Source organism: Marmota monax, unplaced genomic scaffold, assembly GCF_021218885.2.
Source record: "Marmota monax isolate L192 unplaced genomic scaffold, Marmota_monax_Labrador192_F-V1.1 WCK01_AAM20220418_F8-fsc00036, whole genome shotgun sequence".
Classification (NCBI taxonomy): domain Eukaryota; kingdom Metazoa; phylum Chordata; class Mammalia; order Rodentia; family Sciuridae; genus Marmota; species Marmota monax.
Genome location: NW_026694491.1, coordinates 14061676 through 14088275, shown reverse-complemented (window position 1 = coordinate 14088275; position 26600 = coordinate 14061676). Strand labels below are relative to the sequence as shown.

The 26600-nt window shown below is 34.6% G+C and overlaps 1 protein-coding gene across 4 annotated transcripts in view; it reads left to right on the top strand.

The window, feature by feature from the left end:
- Lrriq1 (leucine rich repeats and IQ motif containing 1) overlaps positions 1–26600 on the top strand; it is a 199146-nt gene that overhangs the window by 85426 nt on the left and 87120 nt on the right. For all 4 annotated transcript variants that reach the window (XM_046419370.1, XM_058571322.1, XM_046419372.1 and 1 more), the window contains exons 16-18: positions 684–1133; positions 3257–3458; positions 18662–18781. In XM_046419370.1, the coding sequence (XP_046275326.1) occupies positions 684–1133; positions 3257–3458; positions 18662–18781 (772 nt within the window). The remainder of the gene's footprint in view (positions 1–683; positions 1134–3256; positions 3459–18661; positions 18782–26600) is intronic.

Here is a 26600-nt window from a genome sequence, read left to right as displayed (position 1 = left end):
AAACATTTTCAAAATATGATAGGTTTAAAGGAAGATAAATAAAATGTCTCTAAGAATAATGCTCATATATCCTTTACATTTGTTATTGACAAACACATGAAAGTTTGAGTAATTACATAAATCACAATATACAAAAGAGAAATCCACAATTTTTTAAGAGAATCTCACCTATTTATGTCTTAAAATATTTGAAATCTCTTTGCAATGGATTGTTTTTCCAAAGAAAAATAGAAATATAAACTTTCCCATAACATAAATTCTTTGTTTAAAAGTCCAATACAAATATTTTGTGTGGCAAGAGTCAATGTAGAAAGTACTTTTTAAATTTATTTCATAAATAACTTCTCCAAATTTAGGCAGCCATGATTTCTCATGTTTATGGTAATAAAAGCATGAATTTTTCTCATTCAGTTGTACCAAAAATATCTTGAATAAAAATGGTCCTAAATCTTCCAGACATTTTGTCTGGACTGACAGTTCTAAATTAAATTTAAAAAATTTTAAGATTTTGTTTATAATGAGGTGAATTTTATAAATAACTAGAAGTAATTTACAGTGAATGTTTTAATTAATTTTAGTGTTCATTTTAGGCCATAAACAAAATTTATTTGCAAAATCTATTGAAGTTTTATACTTACTGAATATTATTTAATACTAAATGGTCTCATCATTTATTTGTTCAGGGATGTGTTCACCTTGGATATTGCAGAAAATTTCTGTTATTATTTTAAGAAGTTGATGACACTTAGTAATGAATGCAGATATGCACATGAACATGGGGATATAAGTATCACTAAGAGAGATGAATCAGAAACCCAGAAAAATCATTTGGCCCTTCCAAGCAGTGACTTCATACTGCAAGATGAAGTCTTCCACTCTAGCACCAACAAACATAGAACAGACTCATCAGGAATTTCTGAGCAGTGGATGGACCCTTCCTTTAATAATTCCCCAATAAGCTACTCCTCTGCATATGAAGTTGTGGAAGGAAGAAGTCAGGAAAAATTAGTAGGCCTGAAGAAAGAAGATGGTAAGACAAAAAGCATCCCCACCAAAGGAAGTTCATTCATGGAAACAGAAACGACAAATTCTCTGCTGAGGAATCACCAGCATATGGAACAGAATGAAAAAATGTAAGATTTGTAAGTCATATTCTTTGCAGATGTTATGTTTACTATTTTTGATGGATGATATTAAGTCAATGGTGCTAAATAATAAGTTGGTCAAGGTTTAAATCACTATAATATTTTATATCAATTCCCTTAACTATGTTTTTATGATGTGTACAAATTAATCACCATGCAGATTAATTTGATTAAATTTTGTCTAGTTTTGATTTGATTTCTAGTATTACTTCACTAAAATTGAGTAAATGTGAAATTTTTCTTGCCTTGTAATTTCTAAATAACTGAGATAATTTGAAAGAGAAATAAAATATTACATTCTAAAATAATTAAATGATACTTTCTGAATAATCAAGTAATTTATTTAAAAACTATACCTTTGTATTTGCTAAGTATTTTCCCACTGTAGTAAAACATTTAATAAGCATGTGTGCAGATATTTGTATACTGTAATTTTCTTGGCATAACAGTTTTGTAAGGTACAGAACTAATCTTCATGATTAATCACATAAAATTCCTTGCAATTATTAAACACTTTTATATTTGAAGGCTAATGGCTGGCTTTTATTGCTTATTGAACCAGCAAAGGTTGATTTTCACTTTGGCCTATCAACTTCTTGATCTCTTTTTTGTTTTTTTGTTTTCCTTCGTGTCTAGCCAATGAGAGGGAAAAAATGTCAGACTCAGCTTTTCTGACAGTGATTGGTGCTGAGCTGAACAGGGAAGGAGTCAGAATATCACAGTAGCTATTTTTGCTTTCCCCAGTCTTCCTACTTTGAGAAGTTATCAGTGTATGCAGTGATTGCCTTTCTGGGAGTTTTAAATAGTTTAATATTCTAAAACTGATGTTTATTTCCTATTATAGAAATAATATTTTATTTAAAAATGGCTTTACTGTTTCCTGATTTATACTTTACTGATTTATTTAATTGATTGCTTTTGCTTCAAACACTGCAGACATTGCCTATTGAAATTTTATATAAAAATACTTGGAACTTCTGAATGATAAATAAAGTAGCTAAAGGATAATAGTATGTAGGGATGAATAAGTGAAAACAGAGATAAATCAGACTTCAAGAATAAAGGAAAAGAAAATGTATACTCACCTACTAAAATTTGCCATTTAGTAATTCAGAAAGATGTACTGTAGGCTATGTCAAAGTTTCCTAAGCCTGATTTATGAATACTCTTATGCTAAGGATATTTCTTACTTTATGATATTTGCTAAGAAAAGATGATGATTATGATGATGATAGTAATCCAATAATAAATCAAACTAGCATTAGCAAATAATTGTATCATTACTTTTCTAAAGTCCCACAAATAAACTGTAGTCATGTATGATAGAAGAATTGCTTAAGTAGACTTTGTCTTAAACCAGATTGTATGAGGGAAGGACAAAATTTCATTGGGTTTGATAAATTACAAAACTATTGAAAACTGTTTCAAGAGAGCATTGGAAAATAGAATCCTTTCTCCACCTTACATCTTTAATCCAAATTCGGGAATTTGAAAAGAGAGTAAGACAGAATTGTTAACACTTTGACTATATTCTATGCCTCATTAATATTCCTGCAGTAATCTTTGTGGGAAAGGGAAAAATTCCAGTTAGAAAGAGTTAAGTGATAAACACAGCATGTACTCATTTATTATCAGTGTACATATTCATCACACTTTTCTATTATTGCTGCATAGACTAGGGGGATATGAAAACCACAGCACTGACTAATTTTGTGCCTGAAATTGGCAAGTAGGCATGGGCTAGGAGAACATTAGACTTCACTTTTGGGCTTTAAGAGGGTATTTTAACTATTTATTTATCTCTTCTCATTGTCACCCTCCACCCAGATCAAAATCCTCAGTATCATACAAAATCTCTATTATATTTCTCTTAAAGAAATAAACAAAACCCCCTTTTACCTATATCCCTCACATTAATATTGGCTTATTTGCTCTTTTAAATTAGAAAGTTTACATATTTTTTTTCTTCTATAACTAGAGTTAGACAAAAGAAGGATTTTTGTTTTAAGGAGCACTATATGCAGTTCATGTTTAAAATATAGGTTATGAATACCTCTTATGTACAAGTGTATATTCATGCAGATTAAAACTTTTCTTTCTCCTCTTTGTAGCAGGGCAGCGGTAGTAATCCAGGCACACTGGCGTGGTTACCTTGTGCGCAGACAGATCAGTTTCTCTACGCGGAGGCATACTGCTGCAGTAGAACCCCTGCCAAATTCCTTCATCAATATTCTGACTATTTTGAAGAAAGAAAAAAGAAAAAATACTATGAATATCCAAGAACAGAGGGAGAGGGCTGCTGTTCTTATTCAGGTTAATTTTAATCTTTTGATAACATGGTTAGTCATAAAAGATTTATTGGTCATCTTTCACTAGATTATTCTGTTTAAAAACAAGCCCCAAATCTAAGTGATTTACAGTTACATGACATGTGACATACAGGCTGTCGGTTAGTTGTAGATTGGCTGTGGTTCTGCCTAGTATCTAGATTGAAGGAATAGTCTTTAAAACTAAAATAGCATTTTTATGGCTGTGTCAAGGTGAACCACACAGTCATATTTAAAATATCTCCTCAAATGTGTCATTTATCAAATTGTTAAGATTTGGTTAGCCCAAGCAGGTCTCATTTGACCCAATTTGTAGTTATTTCTAGAAGTCTATCAAAATAATTGTTAAAGTTCTTCAAATACCCATTTTATTTAAAAATTTAGAAAGAGACATAGATTTAGTCAATGTCACCAAGACCAGATGTCGAACTGAATTTTAACTAGATTATATTCTTTTTAATTTATTCATTCTTTTTTTTCAATTTGATGGGTAATTTTCTAGCCATAGAATATAAAATCACAAACAAATTTTTGCTAAAAAGGCATTTACATTCTGATGGAAGAGGCAAACATAAACTAAATAAATATATAAAATAAGATCTGGAGGGGGATCCAACATGGCGGCGAGAGGGGAGGCAGCGCTTTCAGTACCTCCTCAACAAAGGGGTCAGAGAGACGCATGGATACGCTTAGATATGGCCTGCTGAGAAACTCCTAGCAAAATTCCACTAAAGAGAGACCGGCCGGGAATTGGAAGGATTTTTGGAGGTGACAGTCTGCGCTAGACGAGTGAATCTCCGCCACGCAGCGCAGAGGTCCAGACCCGCCAGCCGCTGCCCGCGCGACTCGGCGACTGTCGGCTGCCTGCACGCGGCCCGCGTCAGGGCGGATAGCCTCCGAGGCGCAGCGCAGCAGGAGCGGTGTAGGGACTCTAGGAAGAGGTCTCTCGCCAAGCCTTCATGAAATAGCAAACCGGGAGCTGAAACCAACCAAAGACAGACCAGTCCCACCCCTCCCTTCGGACACTCTGGCAAGGAGCCTGGGGCCTGCCATAGCAGAGTGGTGACATCACCGGAGTTCCGCCAACAGAATTCCTTCCCAGTGGAATCCACATTAGCAGGTGTGTGACTCCCACCCCCTCCAGATACAAGCAGCCAGGAAACCACCGGGGGCGTGTCTGTAGGGAAGCAGAGGGGATTCCAGATCCCCACCTCCCCTTAACGCCAGCGGCGACACCCAAGATCTTAGCCGCCAGTTTCTGGGGGCGTGCCCACCAAAGGGGTCCTGAAAAATTAAACTGTTGGTTCCCAGATCACCCCACCACAGCACTGGGGCTTAATTGAATGACAGAGAGGGTGTTCATCATTCGGGATATAGGACACGCGGTGGGGCTGTAAGTGTAATCAGATCCTTGGGGAACCGCCTCTGGTGAACAGGACCTGGCTGGCTGGCTGGGAGGAGGAACAGGGGGAGGGGCCGGATAAGTGAAAGGGCTCTGGACTAACAGGATTGAGAGACTCCCAGGAGCCACCATACAGGGATTTCTGTCAGCACATAGAGGGCAGAAGCTCAGCTCAGAGGGCACAGCTCCGCCTATTGGAAGAGAAGAAAATGGGATTCAGCCATAGAACAGGGGATGCCAGCATGGCAGAGATCTGATGTCATCGGAGAGCGGCCGAGGAGAAAACTTCATCGGTGCCAGCGGCGACGGAAACAGTTGGTCCCCTGGTAGGGAGGGTGAGTCACAGATACCCGAGTCTCTCTCGCTTTGTCGTCGAGCCAGAGGCGAGGAGAGGGGCCGCCGCCCACGCCCGCAAGGTAGGAAGACCTGCGACCAACCTGCAGATCAGGCCCAGCGGTCTGCAGGCGTGGTAAGAGGGGCAGGGCAGAGCCACCGCCCGCGCTGGCAAGGTAAGCAGACCTGAGACAGACCTGTGGATCAGGCCCAGTGGCCTGCCAGCGTGGTACACACTTCACCCCAACTGGAGTAGGGGCAGAGCAGAGCCTTAGCCCGCGCCCAGATCAGGCCCAGCGGCTCGCCTGTGTGGTGGTCAAGTGACCCCAATTGGAGTGGGGGCGGAGCGGAACTGACACCCTTGCCCACAAGGTGGGCAGAACTGCGACCAACCTGCAGATCAGGCCTAGCGGTCCCCGGGCGTGGTAGGAGGGGCAGGGCAGAGCCTTCGCCCCCACCTGCAAGGTAGGCAGACCTGCGACAGAACAGTGGATCAGGCCCAGGGGTCCGCGGGCGTGGTAGACACCTCACACCAATTGGAGGAGGGGCAGAGCAGAGCCCCTGCCCACACCTGCAAGGGAGAATTTTCAACTATTCAAGAGCAACATAAATATATAGGGGGGGGAAAAATTTCAAAAACACAATAGTTTCACCAAGAAGAAAGAAACGCAAGCAGTATGAAAAGACAAGGAAAGAAAGGACTACAAGCAATGCAGGTCAGCTCAACTTTAGAAGAGGTAACAGCTGCAGCAGATGGAATGTCAGATAAAGAATTCAGGATATATATGCTTCAGATGATCTGGAGTATCAAGGAAGAAATTAGACAGCAAAATCAGACAATGAAAGATCACTTCGACAAGGAATTACACAAACAAATCCAGGAAGCAAAGGATCAACTATACAGGGAGATAGAGGTTATAAAAAACAAACAAACAGAAATCCTAGAAATGCAGGAAGCAATAAACCAACTTAAAAACTCAATTGAGAGTACTACCAGCAGAGTAGAACACTTAGAAGATAGAACATCAGACAATGAAGACAAAGTATTTCAACTTGAAAAGAACATAGACAGCTCAGCAAGACTGTTAAGAAACCATGAGCAGAACATCCAAGAAATATGGGATAACATTAAGAGACCAAACTTAAGAGTCATTGGGATACAGGAAGGTATAGAACTCCATACCAAAGGAATGAGCAATTTATTTAATGAAATAATATGAGAAAACTTCCCAGACTTGAAGAATGAGACAGAATCCCAAATTCTAGAAGCCTACAGGACGCCGAATGTGCAAAATTATAAGAGATCCACACCTAGACACATTATAATGAAGATGCCCAACATACAGAATAAGGAGAGAATTTTAAAAGCTACAAGAGAAAGGAAGCAGATTACATTTAGGGGCAAGCCAATCAGGATAACAGCTGATCTTTCAACACAGACTCTGAAAGCTAGAAGATCCTGGAATAACATATTTCAAACACTGAAAGAAAATGGGTTCCAACCAAGAATTGTGTATCCAGCGAAATTAAGCTTCAGGATGGAAGATGAAATTAAAACCTTCCACGACAAACAAAAGTTAAAAGAATATGCAGCTAGAAAACCATCTCTTCAAAACATCCTCAGCAAAACATTACAGGAAGAGGAAATGGAAAATAACAATGAAAACCAACAGTGGGAGGTAGGACAGTAAAGGGGGGGGAATAATCAAAGAGGAAAACAAACCATGTTTAGTAACATAAATAAACAAATATGGCTGGAACAACAACCCATATCTCAATAATAACCCTAAATGTTAATGGCTTAAACTCACCAATTAAGAGACACAGGCTAGTAGAATGGATCTCAAAACAAGACCCAACAATATGCTGCCTACAGGAGACGCATTTGATAGGAAAAGACATACATAGGCTGAAGGTGAAAGGTTGGGAAAAATCATATCACTCATATGGACTTCGGAAAAAAGCAGGAGTGTCCATACTCATATCAAATAAAATAGATTTCAAGCCAAAGTTAATCAAAAGGGATAAAGAGGGACACTACATACTGCTTAAGGGAACCATACACCAACAAGACATAACAATCATAAATATATATGCCCCAAACAATGGCGCAGCTATGTTCATCAAACAAACTCTTCTCAAGTTCAAGAGTCTAATAGACCACCATACAATAATCATGGGAGACTTCAACACACCTCTCTCGCCACTGGACAGATCTTCCAAACAAAAGTTGAATAAGGAAACTATAGAACTCAATAACACTATTAATAACCTAGACTTAATTGACATATATAGAATATACCACCCAACATCAAGCAGTTACACTTTTTTCTCAGCAGCACATGGATCCTTCTCAAAAATAGATCATATATTATGTCACAGGGCAACGCTTAGACAATATAAAGGAGTAGAGATAATACCATGCATCTTATCTGACCATAATGGAATGAAACTGAAAATCAACGATAAAAGAAGGAAGGAAAAAGCATACATCACTTGGAGAATGAACAATAGGTTACTGAATGATCAATGGGTTCTAGAAGACATCAAGGAGGAAATTAAAAAATTCTTAGAGATTAATGAAAACACAGACACAACATATCGGAATCTGTGGGACACATTGAAAGCAGTTCTAAGAGGAAAATTCATTGCTTGGAGTTCATTCCTTAAAAAAAGAAAAAACCAACAAATAAATGATCTCATGCTTCATCTCAAAATTCTTGAAAAAGAAGAGCAAAACAACAGCAAAAGGAGTAGAAGGCAAGAAATAATTAAAATCAGAGCTGAAATTAATGAAATCGAAACAAAAGAAACAATTGAAAAAATTGACAAAACTAAAAGTTGGTTCTTTGAAAAAATAAACAAAATCGACAGACCCTTAGCGATGCTAGCGAAGAGAAGAAGAGAGAGAACTCAAATTACTAGCATACGGGATGAAAAAGGCAATATCACAACAGACACTTCAGAAATACAGAAGATAATCAAAAATTATTTTGAATCCTTATACTCCAATAAATTAGAAGATAGTGAAGGCATCGATAAATTTCTGAAGTCATATGATCTGCCCAGATTGAGTCAGGAGGATATAGACAACCTAAACAGACCAATATCAATTGAGGAAATAGAAGAAACCATCAAAAGACTACCAACGAAGAAAAGCCCAGGACCGGATGGGTATACAGCAGAATTTTACAAAACCTTTAAAGAGGAACTAATACCAATACTTTTCAAGCTACTTCAGGAAATAGAAAAAGAGGGAGAACTTCCAAATTCATTCTACGAGGCCAACATCACCCTGATACCTAAACCAGACAAAGACACTTCAAAGAAAGAAAACTTCAGACCAATATCTCTAATGAACCTAGATGCAAAAATCCTCAATAAAATTCTGGCGAATCGGATACAAAAACATATCAAAAAAATTGTGCACCATGATCAAGTAGGATTCATCCCTGGGATGCAAGGCTGGTTCAATATACGGAAATCAATAAATGTTATTCACCACATCAATAGACTTAAAAATAAGAACCATATGATCATCTCGATAGATGCGGAAAAAGCATTCGACAAAGTACAGCATCCCTTTATGTTCAAAACTCTAGAAAAACTAGGGATAACAGGAACATACCTCAATATTGTAAAAGCAATCTATGCTAAGCCTCAGGCTAGCATCATTCTGAATGGAGAAAAATTGAAGGCATTCCCTCTAAAATCTGGAACAAGACAGGGATGCCCTCTCTCACCACTTCTGTTCAACATAGTTCTCGAAACACTGGCCACAGCAATTAGACAGACGAAAGAAATTAAAGGCATAAAAATAGGAAAAGAAGAACTTAAATTATCACTATTTGCAGATGATATGATTCTATACCTAGCAGACCCAAAAGGCTCTACAAAGAAACTATTAGAGCTAATAAATGAATTCAGCAAAGTGGCAGGATATAAAATCAACACGCATAAATCAAAGGCATTCCTGTATATCAGCGACAAATCCTCTGAAATGGAAATGAGGACAACCACTCCATTCACAATATCTTCAAAAAAAATAAAATACTTGGGAATCAACCTAACAAAAGAGGTGAAAGACTTATACAATGAAAACTACAGAACCCTAAAGAGAGAAATAGAAGAAGATCTTAGAAGATGGAAAAATATACCCTGTTCATGGATAGGCAGAACTAACATCATCAAAATGGCAATATTACCAAAAGTTCTCTATAGGTTTAATGCAATGCCAATCAAAATCCCAATGGCATTTCTTGTAGAAATAGAGAAAGCAATCATGAAATTCATATGGAAAAACAAAAGACCTAGAATAGCAAAAACAATGCTAAGCAGGAATTGTGAATCAGGCGGTATAGCGATACCAGACTTCAAACTATACTACAGAGCAATAGTAACAAAAACAGCATGGTACTGGTACCAAAACAGGCGGGTGGACCAATGGTACAGAATAGAGGACACAGAAACCAATCCACAAAACTACAACTATCTTATATTTGATAAAGGGGCTAAAAGCATGCAATGGAGGAAGGATAGCATCTTCAACAAATGGTGCTGGGAAAACTGGAAATCCATATGCAACAAAATGAAACTGAATCCCTTTCTCTCGCCATGCACAAAAGTTAATTCAAAATGGATCAAGGAGCTTGATATCAAATCAGAGACACGCCGTCTGATAGAAGAAAAAGTTGGCTACGATCTACAGTCGGTGGGGTCGGGCTCCAAATTCCTCAATAGGACACCCATAGCACAAAAGTTAATAACTAGAATCAACAAATGGGACTTACTCAAACTAAAAAGTTTTTTCTCAGCTAAAGAAACAATAAGAGAGGTAAATAGAGAGCCTACATCCTGGGAACAAATCTTTACTCCTCACACTTCAGACAGAGCCCTAATATTCAGAGTATACAAAGAACTCCAAAAATTAGACAATAAGATAACTAACAACCCAATCAACAAATGGGCCAAGGACCTGAACAGACACTTCTCAGAGGAGGACATACAATCAATCAACAAGTACATGAAAAAATGCTCACCATCTCTAGCAGTCAGAGAAATGCAAATCAAAACCACCCTAAGATACCATCTCACTCCAGTAAGATTAGCAGCCATCATGAAGTCAAACAACAACAAGTGCTGGCGAGGATGTGGGGAAAAGGGTACACTTGTACATTGCTGGTGGGACTGCAAATTGGTGCAGCCAATTTGGAAAGCAGTATGGAGATTTCTTGGAAAGCTGGGAATGGAGCCACCATTTGACCCAGCTATTCCCCTTCTTGGTCTAGTCCCTAAAGACCTAACAAGAGCATGCTACAGGGACACTGCTACATCGATGTTCATAGCAGCTCAATTCACAATAGCAAGACTTTGGAACCAACCCAGATGCCCTTCAATAGACGAATGGATTAAAAAAATGTGGCATTTATACACAATGGAGTATTACTCTGCATTAAAAAATGACAAAATCATAGAATTTGCAGGGAAATGGATGGCACTAGAGCAGATTATGCTAAGTGAAGCTAGCCAATCCCTAAAAAGCAAATGCCAAATGTCTCCTTTGATATAAGGAGAGTAACTAAGAACAGAGTAGGGACGAAGAGCATGAGAAGAAGATTAACATTAAACAGAGATGAGAGGTGGGAGGGAAAGGGAGAGAAAAGGGAAATTGCATGGAAATGGAAGGAGACCCTCAGGGTTATACAAAAGAACATACAAGAGGAAATGAGGGGAAAGGGAAAAATAATACAAGGGGGAGAAATGAAGGTCAATAGGGGGGGTAGAGAGAGAAGAAGGGTGGGGAGGGGAGGGGAGGGGGGATAGTAGAGGATAGGAAAGGTAGCAGAACATGACAGTCACAAGTATGGCAATATGTAAATCAATGGATGTGTAATTGATGTGATTCTGCAATCTGTATATGGGCTAAAAATGGGAGTTCATAACTCACTTGAAGCAAAGTGTGAAAGATGATATATCAAGAACTATGTAATGTTTTGAACAACCAACAATAAAAAAAAAATAAAATAAAAAAAAATAAATAAATAAAATAAGATCTGTAAATATCTATGGTACTGTGCCTCAATTGAATGATAATTAACTGAACAAAAATTTAGCATTTCCCTTTATTCATACATTTATCAAATATTTTTGACATAAAAATCTTGCTAGTGAATGTACATGTTAATAATAAGAATCAAGGGGAAATGTAAAGCAGGATAGGAATATCAACGGGAAATTTATACTTTTAGATAGAATGGATATGGAAGACCATAAAATGTGACACTAGAGACAAAGACTAAGCCATGGGCTATCTAGGGGAAGGATATTCCAGACAAAGGAATATCAGGTTCAAAAGTCCTGAATTAATAGAATACTCACAGAGTTTACAGAATAGCAAAATGATTGTGTGACTGGAAAATGATAAAAGGGAAAACAAATAGGATTTATAAGTCATAGATTATTGTATAAGACTTTGGCTTTATTTCTATGATTCAGAAAGATATTCAAGGACTTTAAAAAGATTAATCATGGACTGACATGATCAAGCTCACTTTAGGTTGCAAATATATTATAGGAGGGCAGCAGTAGTAGCAGAAAAATGAGTTGGGAGGTTATTGCAGTATCCCAAGAAGAAATAATGGTAATACAGACCAAAATCTTTGCAGTGGAAGTAGTAAGATTATCACATTCTAGACTGTACTGATTTATCTTGAAGATCTGACATGCATTTTGGAAGGAGAAGCTGATAAAGTTAATGTATAGGCATATGGTGTATAAGAGATAAGGAGGAATCAGGGATGCCTTCTAGGTATTTGACACAAACAACTGAAATAGTAACCTTAAATTTAAGAAAATAAAAGAGAGAATCTTTTCTCTAAATTTTCTATCCATTCTTTTAAGGCTATAGTTTTCAAAAGAATCACCTCTGCCTTGGCTCTAATGAATATATCCAGTATTTTAGATTACTTAATTTTTTTGTACATATTCCTCCTGAGAGCAGTGCATAGACAAAGCTGGTACTGCTGCCAGATAATGGTAGAAATGGGGGTAGTGCAGTTGATTGAAGGAAACTTTGAGAAAAAGTGAGAAAAAATCTAATTTCCATCTCAAATATTATTCTGTTGCATAAAAAATGTAGATGTCATGAAGCCCAAATTCCTGTCATTATTGGATGTGTGCAATGCATTTTTCAGCATTAATGATTAATGAGTAGCCAACTTTTCTTCATTCGTCTCAATAAGGAGAAGTCCATTACCTTATGAAAATGCCTATAATAGTAACTAATATCACTTAAAGACATCACTGGGTGAGCTTTTTTGTATCTGTAATAAAAAGAAGCATAATTTAGCCTTTCTTTGTAATTTAGGGCAAGTTTCTTTTATTGTAAATCATAATAGTCAACTCACTGAATTCAACCACTTTTTCTCTTTCTGGGCATAAGTATCTAGTTTGTTGAATTACTTATCATAAGATATAAATTCTAGACTGCCTAAACATCCTTGGAACACAGCATAATGTGGATATTTTATATCCTAGTTTTAGAAAGAGTGAAGATTTCATGAAGAATGAGCGGGAAGCTGCTTTCTGCTAACTAAAATTTCCATTCTTTATTTCTTCCTGGCATATTGGCCAAGTTGGTTTCCCAGCTTCCCTTGAAGTTTATTGTGGTCCTCTTTTAAAGTACTAGTCAATGGAATATGAGTAGAAAATACATGCACAAGTTGTATAACTTCCCCCAAAAAACCTCCAACAGACATTTCTTCATATTCTTTTCATTTTCTGATTGGCTGAAATGTAGACAACCTCTGGGAACCTGTGGAAGCTATCTGCTAAAACTGAAAAAGCTGCAAAGCCTGAATCATTTCATGTTAAAGTGCTGTCTTATGTGTTTTATTTTGGCCTCCATTAGTGTTTATTATGTGATCTAGAATTAATTTTTAAGTTAATATACATTACAGCAACCCAAAGTATGTAAATATAGCTTGAGAAACAGAGATTGATGTTAATATATAAAAGAGTGGAATTCCAGTATAAAGGATAGTGGCAGTAAAAAAAAAAAAAGGATTATATGTGACTAGAATAATAAATACAGTGCAACTAGACTATCAAAGAACTAGAATATCAAAATGTGTAAGAAATTTGAATGTGTAAGAAAGATGAACTAATTTTAAATGAATTACCAGGAGAACTATTATGCCTTTTAATAGAAATTAATAAATTATGAGGTTACTTATCAACACATTTATATTTCTAATAAAATGGGACTTGAATTTCTAACCTTACACAGATCCATGAAGAAAGTATCACTAGGTGTCACACCAGAAACACACACAGTACAGCTTTGTAGAAGGTCTAGCCTGCTAATCATTTGGATGGATAGATCCATCGTGAGGCATGATGAATCAATCTTTTAGCTCAGTCCTTGAAGGTTAAATAAAGGTTGCCCTTTCTGTTCATTTTACTGGTTCTATCCCTAATCTTGATATATTATCATTATATTGGTATAAAAGAGTGGGGGTGTATAAGTATAATGACCTTAGAGAAAAGAAATCAAGGGAAAGCAAGCATGTCTGCCTAATTCTTAAACCTTGCCAGAGCAGGGTCAGAGACAAAGGAATGTGAAGGACACTTCACTTTCAAGAAGTCATCTGTCCATTTATTTCTATGTTAGGGAGAAGATATTCTAAAGTGAAGCAAGTAACCAAGATAACATAAAATATTCAGATGAGGGAATCTAAAATAATAATAATAAATAATCCCCAAATTACAGGTATTTAAAAAATATGTTTCTTTCTAAGATAACTTGTATATACTAGTCATCTAGAGGATGTGACATATCCTGGTGTGCAATAAGGACCCAACTCTATGGGAGAAAGCAATCATAAAGAGGGGGATAGTCTTCAAAATGAGTGAGTTAAGAAATTAGGGCCACTTTTTTAAGCAGTGCTTCCAATTTTGTTTCTCCTTACACAAAAATACACCGTCTTTGGGGCTGGGGATGTGGCTGAAGCGGTAGCACGCTCGCCTGGCATGAACGGGGTGCTGGGTTTGATCCTCAACACCACATAAAAATAAAATAAAGATGTTGTGTCCACTGAAAACTAAAAAATAAATATTAAAAAAATTCTCTCTCTCTAAAAAGAAATACACCATCTTCTATTTCTATCATTTAACATTGTTCAAGTTCTTGAATACATTTATATTTTCTTCTCTTCAGTTTAGGAGAATCCTGTACTCTCTTAAAAAGTTAAAAAATTGTTCATAATAAGATACAAAGCAGGAATATTATCTATACTGCAATTTATTTTTTAGTGGCAAAAATTATTAGTCAATTTCAATTTTTTAACTTTAAACAATGTTGAATATTACATGCTTTCCTTACTTGGAAAACTAAGTAAATAGAATTTCTAGAAGTAATAGAGCAAAGATATTGGGGAAATAATGATGAGAGCCCATTGTGTGACAGTCATGGTCTTACCAGTATATGTAAGAAATTTCTAATTTAATTTAATCTTCACTACGTTGTATCAGAGAAAGGAGGCTAATGATGATCTAATCATTCATGACTTTTATGATTTTGATTTTACAGATGAAGTTGAGCTGGCTTAGTAGTAATAACAGTCATAGTCACAAATCTAGAGGTTAGGAAAAAAGAAAGATATATCAGTGAAAAGGAGAAATATAGTTTAGGCAATAAATATATTAGAGAATAAAGCCCCTCTTGGATTCCTAGACCTACCACATACTTTTCCCAGAAGATAAATTGCAGTCTGTGAATGGAATCTGAAGACTGAAACATGTGCATGAACAAAAAAAAGAAAAGAAAGAAAATTTTCTGAGGGAGTAACTGTGTCTGCCATATTCCTTGCTTCTATGTAAGGTTTTCTTAGAGGAAGCTGAAAAACAGCCTGTTGAGATTGATGGGGAGGTTTGATTGAAACAAATTTCTTCCATGTACAAAAAGTGGAATTGGAAGTAGCTAAACAAAGAATGCTTGAGAAGGGTATTTCTCAAGTTGAGAGAAAAATTGAATTTTCACATCAGACATGTTAGATAGGTAGAGATCTTAAGTTAGGAGGAGCTAATCTTTTTGATGGTGCCATCCCCATCCTAAAAGTAAGATAGATGACTATACCTATTCTTGGAAGCCTGGGTTTCTCATGTCTTTGAGGATAAGGATGGAAACACTGGGAAAGTCAAGTATTATCATAGGGTGCAAAAAGAAAATCTCTGCTACTCTGTATCAGAGACTAATCATGATGAGCATAATTGAGAATTGGATTCATCACTTGTGACAGTCCTCTAGCTCCAGATACAGTGTGATGTTGTAAGACACTGTATGTCAGCCTTTATCAGCAGCCTGCATGTCCTACCCAGGATTACATGCCTGAGAATTAATGACAGCAATAACAGATTTAGCACAGCTTCTGATTTGTCTGAGTAGTAAAAGACCTTCAACTGACACTGAAGGTACATAGGAACTCAGGGCTCTTCTATGTATTTGAAATGTTCCTTAATGAAATGTATACAGATTCACATTTGACGGACAAGTTGGTCACAGAATGAAAGTGAATGGAAGATGGCACTTGTGGGCATCTACAGAAATCTTGCTCACTGTTTAGAACCTTAGGTTGGTGTCTCATAGATCCACTATGCTTGTATTCAAATGTTAACTATACAATGAGGGGTTCCTGGGATACTTTATTTAAAATAACCACCCCTTCCCAATACTCCCTACTCCCTAATCCTAATTTGTTTTAGTCTATGGCATTTTTTAAGCATACTATATATTTTTCTTATTGCATTTGTGTTTTATTCCCACCTCCATAGATTTTTCTGGTATACTTTACTAACTGTTCTATCAGAAAAAGCTTAGTTTTACACTTTATGAAATTATATTGATTGTTAAACTACCAGCCAATATTGACTCTTTTAAAACCTAACATATCTCTCCTTCCTCATCACTAGATTTTGTGACAAAAAAACACACTGTCATGAATATTTCTTTATTACCTTCTGTATGACCTATTGCTCTCTATATACCTGTAATATATTGCTAAAATGTGATGATTAGTTTTCAGTATCTCCAAATATCATATCAATATTCAGACTTCCTATCCAATTTTACAAATGTTAGTTTACAATATTTTCTTAATCAAAATATAAGCAAATTCAACACTTTGCCTTTGGTTTACATGATTCTTATAGTTTAACACAGAGCGATTCCCTTCTTTTCCTTAAGGTTCATTCACTGAAAAAGCCAGATCATTTGTCCTTTATAGATTTGTACTTCCTCTAATTTCGCACAATGTGTTCCCAGTGCATTTAATATGTCTCATGCTCATTTGTTTTTGTAAATCTACAGCAAGATCTAACATTCGACCTGATTCAGATTTGTTTATTTTCAGCAAAGATACTCTGTAGATGGTGGTATGTGTTACAACAAAGTACTTAATGTCCGGTGGCTTCCTTTTCAGTATATTAGTTGCCTATGCCAACTATTTTATTATTGATCTGTAAAATTATGATTCTGTACATTTTTGCTACTTCGTTTATTAGCTAAAACATGTCTATACAGGAAATTTTTTTCTAATTAATTCTTTAGATACTCTGGGTTACACAGTTCATCCTGGAAAGGCAGGTTAAATGCTTGATACTCTCCCTTAATTGTCAATTTTTAGTTCAGTGAGGTTTCCTAGCATCTTCCAGAGGTTACCATAATGCATATTATTATAATGAATTCATTAATTATTTATTTTTAGTTTCTTCTTCCCAAGTAACACTTGAGTCAGTATGCTTTCCTAACATTGTCTTCATTTGCCTTATAATCTTGTACATTAATGTATATATTTCCATTGCATTTATTCTTTTTAATGCACAAATTGTTTCTTATTTGGCTAATGTGTTTCTTCAAGTTAACCTTTTTGATACAATTCAGTAGTCTAAAATTTTTACTTCCTTTATAATTTGATAACAAACAATACATTGTTTCAAGTTCACTTAATAGACATTTTGTCCCAGGCTTGCAATCATTAATTTCTTCAAAGATCCTTGGTTTGCTTGGTGGGAATAATATAGAGACCCCAATCTGGATTTTAGCAGAATAAATTGCTGTAGATATGCTTATTATTTTTAGATTTGTTTTCAATGTGCTGAGCTTGAAAACACATTTTTAATATTTATTTTTTAGTTATAGGTGGACACAATATCTTTATTTTATTTTTATGTGGTGCTAAGGATCAAACCCAGAGCCTCACACATATGAGGCAAGCACTCTACCACTGAGCTACAATTCCAGCCCCACTGAAAATAATTTTTTAAGGAAAAAAACTTACCATGTTTCATACAGGTTTTTTTAAAATTACATTTGGGACTATATGATATTTATTTAAGTTTTACATTTGCAATTTTTCTTTATAAACTCTTGGTTCCTACTAACACAATTGCTCTTTTTTTCTCTGTTTCACTCCCCACCCCCTCCATGGAGTGTGGAGGGAGGAGAGGTAGGGGAGTGGGTTTATACATACATATAAAGTAGAAATAAACAAAGACCATAGAAATGGGACAAACCAGCTATTTATTCAGAGTGTGCATGTACATAGTTCCGAAGCCAAATCCAAGAATATTTAGAGAAGTCAAGTTTCTATTGCCTTCTACCTAGTTTTCTGCTTTTGTATGTAACCATATTAAAAATAAATTTTATAATTTATACTTTTAATTTTAAATGTAAGCCAGCATTATACTTCAATATGTTTATTTGATGTGTATGTTTATAATATATTTACATACATTTTTTCATAAACAGTCGTATGAAAAATAAACCATAATTATTTCTTGCCTGGATTTTATACTTAATATATTCTGAAACTCATATGCAGTATATAAACATATGTATATATCTATATATGTTTATATACAGATACTAAAGCTTCATTATACTTAGATGTATAGTTTGAAAAGCATCCCGGCTCCAAGATTATTAAGTAATCTGAATATTTTTAGTTTCATTGTGATGACTTTATTTTAAAATGAAATTAATTAATTGTTATGGGGCGTTTGTATATGTTGAAGTTTTCCTAAATATGCTTTGGCTTATTTTATACACAATTATTTGAAAATCAGCAAAATTGGTTTTCTTTGCATCTCTTTCTTCTTAGTTTAGAATGAGTCCTAGAGGAATTGTCAGATAATTGATTGGTTGACCTACATGTGCAGTTGAGGGAGTTTTAAAGATTCTTTTCTGCTTACCACAAAGAAAATCTCCTGAGATTCAGACACATGCAGTCGTTTAATTTATCTTACAGTTTTAAGTGTCACATAAAGTTCAAAAAGCAGATTATTGAGCCATTAAACTAAGTTCTAAGATGTTTTATCTTTCTAATGGGATAACACAGAGAATCTGGTTTGGGGTTTGATCTATAACCTTGTATAACATAGTTTAAATTTTTGTTTAGGCAGTTTGGAAGGGCTTTATTTTGCGAAAGAAACTGACAACAGCTCTAGAGGCTATCAAAAATGAAGAATCTGAAGAAGAATATGAAGAAATAGATTTAGAGGATTTTACATTTGATGAAGTAAGTACCAACTCCAACAAACAATATTTATCTTATAATATTACCTGTACACTATTTTGATGTATACCAGTCTCTAAGGTATTTATCCTAGTAATGTTATGTTATAGTTTCTTTTTCCAAAGTAACACTTGTGTCAGTATGCTTTTCCTAACATTGTCTTCATTTGCCCTATAACCTTGTACAATGTTTAGAGGTGGTCATAGAATGGTTACAATATTACCTTGTACCATTTGAACCAGATTCTCCAGAAGCTAATGTCTTATGTAACTACAGTAAAGTTACCGATTTTGGAATTAACATTGCTGCATTACTGTGATCCAGTTTACTTTATTCATATTTTCCAGTAATCCCACTAATGTCCCATTTTTATTCAGATCAATGAAGACAAGTTACATTTAGTTGTTATTTTTCTTAAGTTTTCTTTGAACTGGAAAAGATTCTGGTTTGTTTTGTTTTTGTTTTTGTTGTATTTCATTAACTTAATACTTCATTTAAAAAGTACGTAAGTCTTTCCTGTATTCATGGTCTAAAATATTAAATGGAAAATTCCAGAAATAAATAATTTATTAGTTTGAAACTGTGCACAGTCCTGAGTAGTGTGATAAAATTTCATATGGCCATTCATCCTTCCAGGACATGAATCATCTCTTTGTCTCAGGACATGAATCATCTTCTTCTCCACAGTATCCACACTGTATATACTACCTACCCACTAGCTTCTTAGTAGATATCACAGTTAACAGATCACTTTTTCAGCATCATAGTGCTTTTGTTCAAGTAATTCTTTATTAGCATTACGCCTGGAATTGGACTATAAAACCAGTGAGTGATGCTGACAATGTTGTCTATATCATCTATTGGGTTTTGTACAATACACGGTTTCAGGTATCCACTGGGGTCTTGGAACCAGTATCCAGTGAATAACTCTAGGAGTTAAATATAATTTTATATATATATATATATATATATATATATATATATATATATATATATATACACACACACACACACACACACACACACACACACCCAAACACACATATCATGAGAATTTTGACATTCAGTAATACGATATTTTCTTTTAAATTCAGTCAGAAAAGTTAAATCTATTTTATGTATTTTCTCTGTTTGTCAGACATAATTTATCAAGTGTCTCCAAATTTCACTGTAATATTGAATTATGAATTCATTAATATTGTATCAGTAAGTCTAAGACAAGGGATTGCAGTTTAACTCAATGGTAGAGCACTTGCCTAGCATGTATGAGATACTGGGTTTGATTCTCAGCACCACATAAAAATAAATAAATAAATAAAGGTGTTGTGTCCATCTATAGTTTAAAAAAAGAATTAATAAAAAGACTAAGATGAAGCTATTATTTATATAACACTATTGCTCACATCTGAATTGTTTTCTTAACTATACATAATCATATCTTAATCAAAAGGAAGCCTTTTAAAAGTCAACATTATTCTTTTAGTATACAAAATCACCTTTCAGAGCATGCTGCTAATCAGTATGTCTCTAGAAATGCCAAGATAACTATTTTTTAATTGATGTGTAGGTAAAATAATTTTAAAATTTACAACTATTTCACATTATTTTGTCTTCAAATCTCAAATACTCAAAGGAATTAAATTGTTTCTGAAAATTCCCTTATAAAGTCAATTATTTTTCTGTGGGAAAATTTATTTTTATTTATATTCAGTAAAAAAACAACAACTAGCTATCTTGAAAATAATTAAAATGCTTTTAAATCACCCTACACCTTTCATGAAAAATCCTTGTAGTTTATTTGCCTTTGTAAATTTCTTTCTGATGTTCTTCAGAACTAAATTTAATTTACCTTGATTTTGAAGAGATGAATTAATTTATGCCTGCTTTCTTCACTGAACAGAATTTGTTTACAATGAACTTCAATATGGAAACCATTATACATAATGACTTGTATTATTGAGAAGCCAATTTCTATTCTTTCTGAAATTGTCATACTGATTAAAAAATAATATAGAGGGATTTTTGAAATATGCACAATATCAAGAAACTATGAAGGGTTTTTTCATAGTGGTGTTGTACATTTTTATAGATTTATTCCTAGCTATTTGGTGTTTGCTGATATCATGCTTGATTAGCATATAGAAATGCATTATATCTTTATTTTTATTTTATTGATTGTGTATGCAGCTACTTTGCTGAAATTGCTTATTATGTTTAATAGATTGTCAATTCTATTAAATATTCCATGTATCTAATCATGTCACCTATGGATAATGATAGTTCTTTTTCTTTTTCCTTTTTTTTTAAATTTTTTATAAGTTGTTTTTCTTATTGCCTTGTCCTGATTATTACCTCAAGTACAATTTGCATAGTGATGGTCATTACAAACATTCTTTTCTACTTCCTGGTTTCAGGATGAAAGTTTAAATACTCCCCAATAAATGAGAAGGTTCCTGTAGGTCTCATAGAAACTATGGGTTAAGGAGGTTATTCCTTAGCATGTTCAAAGGCAAGATGATGATGATAATGCTGCTGCTGCTGCTGCTGCTGTTAATGGTGATGATGATCCTATATATGTTTTTTGGGATATATATATATATATATATATATATATATATATATATATATATATATATATATATCAAATACTTTCTATACATATAACTGATTAATTTCTAACACTAAACCTTGTCTTCCTAGAATAAACTAATTTGGCTATAATACATTTTCTTTTTAACATACCAGTAGATTTGACTTGCTAATATTTTGTTTATGATTTTTTCATTTGAATTCAAGATGTTGAGACTATAAATTTCATTTCTTGCTTAGTTATATCTTTGCATTTTTGTGTAAAGGTTGTATTGGCCTTACACATGGGGTTGAAAAGTGTCTCCTCTGCTTCCCCCAAACCATTGCAGTCTTTGGGACCACCATTATACTCTCTATTATGATATTAGCTTTTTCAGATACCCCATATATAAGTAAGATCATATGGTATTTGTCTTTCTGTGCCTGGCTTATTTCACTGAGCATAATGTTCTCCATGTTCATTTATCTTGTTGCAAATGGCATAATTTCTTTATATTTGTGACTGAATAATATCCACTTGTATATGTTTGTGACCTTATCCATTCACAGACAGATATTTAGGTTGATTTCATGTCTTAATGATTATGAGTAATGCTGCAATAAACATGGGAGTACAGTTATCTTAACATATTGATTTCATTTAGGTAGATCCCAGAAGTGGGATTGTTTGGTAACTTGGTAGTTCTATTTAAAATTTTTGAGGAGACTCCATAGGGTTTCCTTTAGTGACTGGTAATAATTTACCTCTCCACCAACAGTATTAGACAGTTCCTTTTCATCTGCATACTTAACAACTCTTGCTATCTTTGTCTTCTTAATAATAGTCATTCTAATAGTTGTGAGGTGATGTATCATTGTAATTTTAACTTGATTTCCCTGAAGATAGTGATGTTGAACATTTTATCATAAACCTGTTGATCTTTGTCTTCTTTTGAGAAATGTCTATTCACATACTTGATCCATTTTTTAAAAATCAGTTTTTTTTAGTTTTTCATATATTTTAAATACTAACTCCTTATCAGATGTATAGTTTTTAAGTATTTTCTCTTATGTTGTTTGATCCTTTGTTTCATTAATTGTTTCCTCTACTGCTCTACTGTGTAGAAATACAAACATTTTGTGCAATCCCATATGTCTAGTTTTGTTTCTGTTGCCTGTGACTTTTTATTTTCAATGTCCTGAAACATTTTGTGTTTTAATTTTGTTGTTTCTATTGACCTATCTTAGAGTTCACTGACTATCTCTCCTGCTTTATCTAATCATTTTTAGTATATCTCCTGAAGTCTTCATTTCTTTTGTTTAGTTCTACAATTTCTATTTGATCCTTTTATTTAAATCAACTTGAAGTTTTATATCATCTTATATATATTTTCTTGAACATTTCAAGTGTGGTATTTTTGAAAGTTTCTCAATTAATGAAATGCCTGGATCACTTATAGGTTTGTTTCTATTGGCTATTTATCTCTTGGATGTTTAGTCAGTTCATCTTCTTTCTATGCATTTAATCTTTGGTTATGTACCAGACTTTATCTATGTAAAGATGTTTTTTTCTTTCTCTAAAGAAGATTTAATTTTATTCTGAAAAGCAGTTGTTGTGTGAGCAGAGATCCTTGTGAGGCTATTTCTTAAGTTTTTTTTTTGTTGTTGTTGTTGTTTGTTTGTTTTGGTATGGCTGTTCTATTTCTTGTTTCTCTTAAATTTAAAACAGTTGGGTGTTTCATCTGAAAACCTGGGGTATATATCAGGTTTCTTTCACCTTGTTTATCCCTGAATTCCAATCCCTTTCTCTACTCCACCAAATGATTGAAAATGTCTTCTTAGTTCTTTAGTATCCAGTTGTGGCTGTTGTGCTGTGCTTTTCAGCATCTTGTGTGCACATTTACTACTTGGAATTAGAAAACATGAAGGGAAGTTGTAGACATGACTTTGAGCTCATATTTCTTTAGTTCGCTCAACTCTGGGATCTTGGTCCTTCACTATTCACTGCTTTAGTATTTGTACACTTCAACATTTTCACTTTATTCCAGTGAAACTCTCCAAACAGTCCTCAAATTTATGTTTGGCATTTCTTTCCTGTTAATAAATTTCAAACTTTACTGAAGGAACATTTTCCTGAGGGAAATATATGGTTCACATCAGCATCAAACTCTACTTTCTAAGGTATTGGCTCTCTCCTGGTTGCCTTGATTGCTCTTAAGTGCCTTGAGCTTCTGTTTTTTCAGATGATAAATTTTAGAATATTTATAGAATTATCAGGAGGATCTTAATTCTAATTCAAACTACTATCATCATTGTCAGTATTATTATCTTTATAAATGAATAATATTTTAATCATCAGTGAGTATCTTAAGTTTTCTAGGTAGTATTTTTACCATGGTGAACAAAATATATAATATTTATAACCTCACAAGGCATACATTTTACTCGAGGTGACAGCACCCACATTAATCTACAGTATACTATAAGATATTGAAAATACCTATAAAAATAAGACTAAGGGACAGAACATAGTATTTCATTGAAATATCAAATTAGTTCTGTATAAAGTACAGCATTTAAATAAGGATTGAAAATAAATTGAAGAAGTAGCCATAGGATAATACTATTTTGTGCTAAATATAAGGCAAGTCTTCAAACCTTGAAATATGTACACAATATATTAAAGGAACAGAAAGTTTAGAATAGGCAGAACTAATTAGTATAGAAGGATAAATAGAGGTAAAAAACAGAAAAATGGCTATGGGTTAATTCATATAATACCTATGATGTGATATCAAGCAAGCACTTTGGATTTTATGTCAAATGCAATAGAAAATTATTAAGTTTTTAATATGGGAAGAAAATGTTGTTATTTCTGTTTTAAATGGATAATTTTGTATATGATTAAGAGATAATAGGTCAGGGGTACTTGTGACTAAAGCCAAGTATTAATTAGGAAGATAATGTTCCTTTTTCTTACTTTGACATTGCCATCACTTTATTTTCAAATCATAGAAAATTACCAGGATGCTCCTGTATTTTTAAATTTTCTATATATAAGACTGCCAAGGGCTGGGGATGTGGCTCAAGCGGTAGCGCGCTCGCCTGGCATGCGTGCGGCCCGGGTTCGATCCTCAGCACCACATACAAACAAAGATGTTGTGTCCGCCGAAAACTAAAAAATAAAAATATTTAAAAAAAAAGACTGCCTTTACTAGGATTTTCCTTTTTTCACTTATTTTGGTGAGAAAATAGATGCTGTTTGAATTAAGTGTTTTGGACTTTTACAATGTAATGTAATCATATAAAATGGAAGATCTAGCAGTAAGGTAAATTTGAAGTGCTTGGAGCAGTTTAGGAGAATCCTACTTGGGCATTTTCCTTGTGGAGAAACAATAGGGGCAGTTCTATGAATAAAAGATGATTGATTTTCCCCTCCCTTGAATGCCTCCAGGGTCTAAGGTGTTCCTTTCAAAGGTACAGCATATTATTCTGAAACGAACTCCACAAAATTACAGTGTACAATTTCAGTAGTCACAAATTCACTGCTTTTCTGTTTTCCAGTTATGGCTAAAATTTTCATTTAGAAAGTTTGGGAACAAGTCCCCAGTGCATTTTTATAAAACTTAACCAGGATTATATGAACAGCCTGTCTCCTTTCAGGTAGACTGTATCCTAAGGATTGATCAGTCATGCTTAGCTGTGCTTGCTTTTAGGGAAAAGAAATATTCATAATTTCCAGGAGTGGCCAGGAGAAAATCCTGAGTTGTCAAAAATTGGTCTTTATCACTCCTATGCATTTCTTCCTATACATTATTTAAGAAGTGACTGCAAGCATATATGTCCATTTTCTGTGGGTAGTCATATTCTCTAATTGCTTTAACAAAAAGGATTAGATAAGAAAAGAAAGAGGTATACTTGAGCTGTCAGCTCATTATCAAGTAACTTTTGTGATAAAAAGGCACATAAATATCATATTCAAAGAGTTCAGAACCTGAGAAATTATTCAGACTACTTTCAAGGACCACATTTGTATGGCCATAGTCAGCTGATTTATAACCTGTGGATTATGATGGGACCTCCTCTACTACAGGACAAATGATAAATTTTTCCAGAGTCACAAGTCTGACACACATTAACAGTTTCTGTATCTGAAAAAGAGTCAGGCAGACCCAATCAATGACATAATATTGGTCATTCTCAATGGGAAATGGGCCCTTACTGTGATCATACATATGAATAACCCAGATAGTTGTATAAGCAACTGTGATTTGTTATTTGAGGGCTCAAACAGGATGTGGTTAATCTGCTAGTGTGATGACACTGGCAACAGCCCAAGAGTAAGTTGGAGTTTACCTAAGATAAACCATCCTAAAACAGGTGCTAGAATTTAAGGGAATCTATGTTAATAGAGATCCCTTCTCAACCAGTTGTGGAGTGGAGATTAAGTTTCCCTAAGAAGGACAGCCGCCAATTTTTTCATGTAAAGCTGACCTGCCACTGAAGCCAGGTAGCAACATATTTTGATATACCCTTTTCTTTTGATGAGAGTATTTTTGGAGACCTTCTACCTTTAATGTCATTAAATCCAAATCTGGTAATATCTAACTAGAGAGTCACAAGATCTCCTAGAGCCAGTTATTTAGTTTCTAACAGCCCAGCAGGAAACTAACAGGTGCTTTCCTATACAAGTAAACCCTAGTGGCTATGTCAGGAATGTCACAAATCCAAAACCACTAAGCAATACCTCCAGGTAAAGTCTGCCTCTATTGCCAGAGGTTCTGCATTGATGGGTGTTAGACCTCTTTTTTTAATATGAAGAACTGAAGAAGTGGTTGTTTCTCTTTGTCTACAGGAAGTACTGGGCAATGTTCATTTTTCCACAAAGTCTCAAGAAACTACTTGGACAAAGAGACCCAGAATTTTGTCCAGGTTTACTAGCCACACCTCCTGGCAGAGGTGTGATAATACCACAATCAAGCTGAAACTGACTTTTTAAAAATTGAGATATAATTCACATATCATTTTGACTTGGCAAGCAGCAGGATATCATCTATATTGTAAAAGCTTTGGACATCAGAGGGTGGAGAGGCTCACACTAAATCCTGACCCACTAGTCATTCCACTGGCAGCAAATCACAAATTTTGTCACATGAGAACTTCACAATCTGCAACTCTTTCCCTATTAGTATATTCTTATCTGACACTCATGGGATGTGAAAGTAATCTTATTAATATCTTAGTTTCTACTATG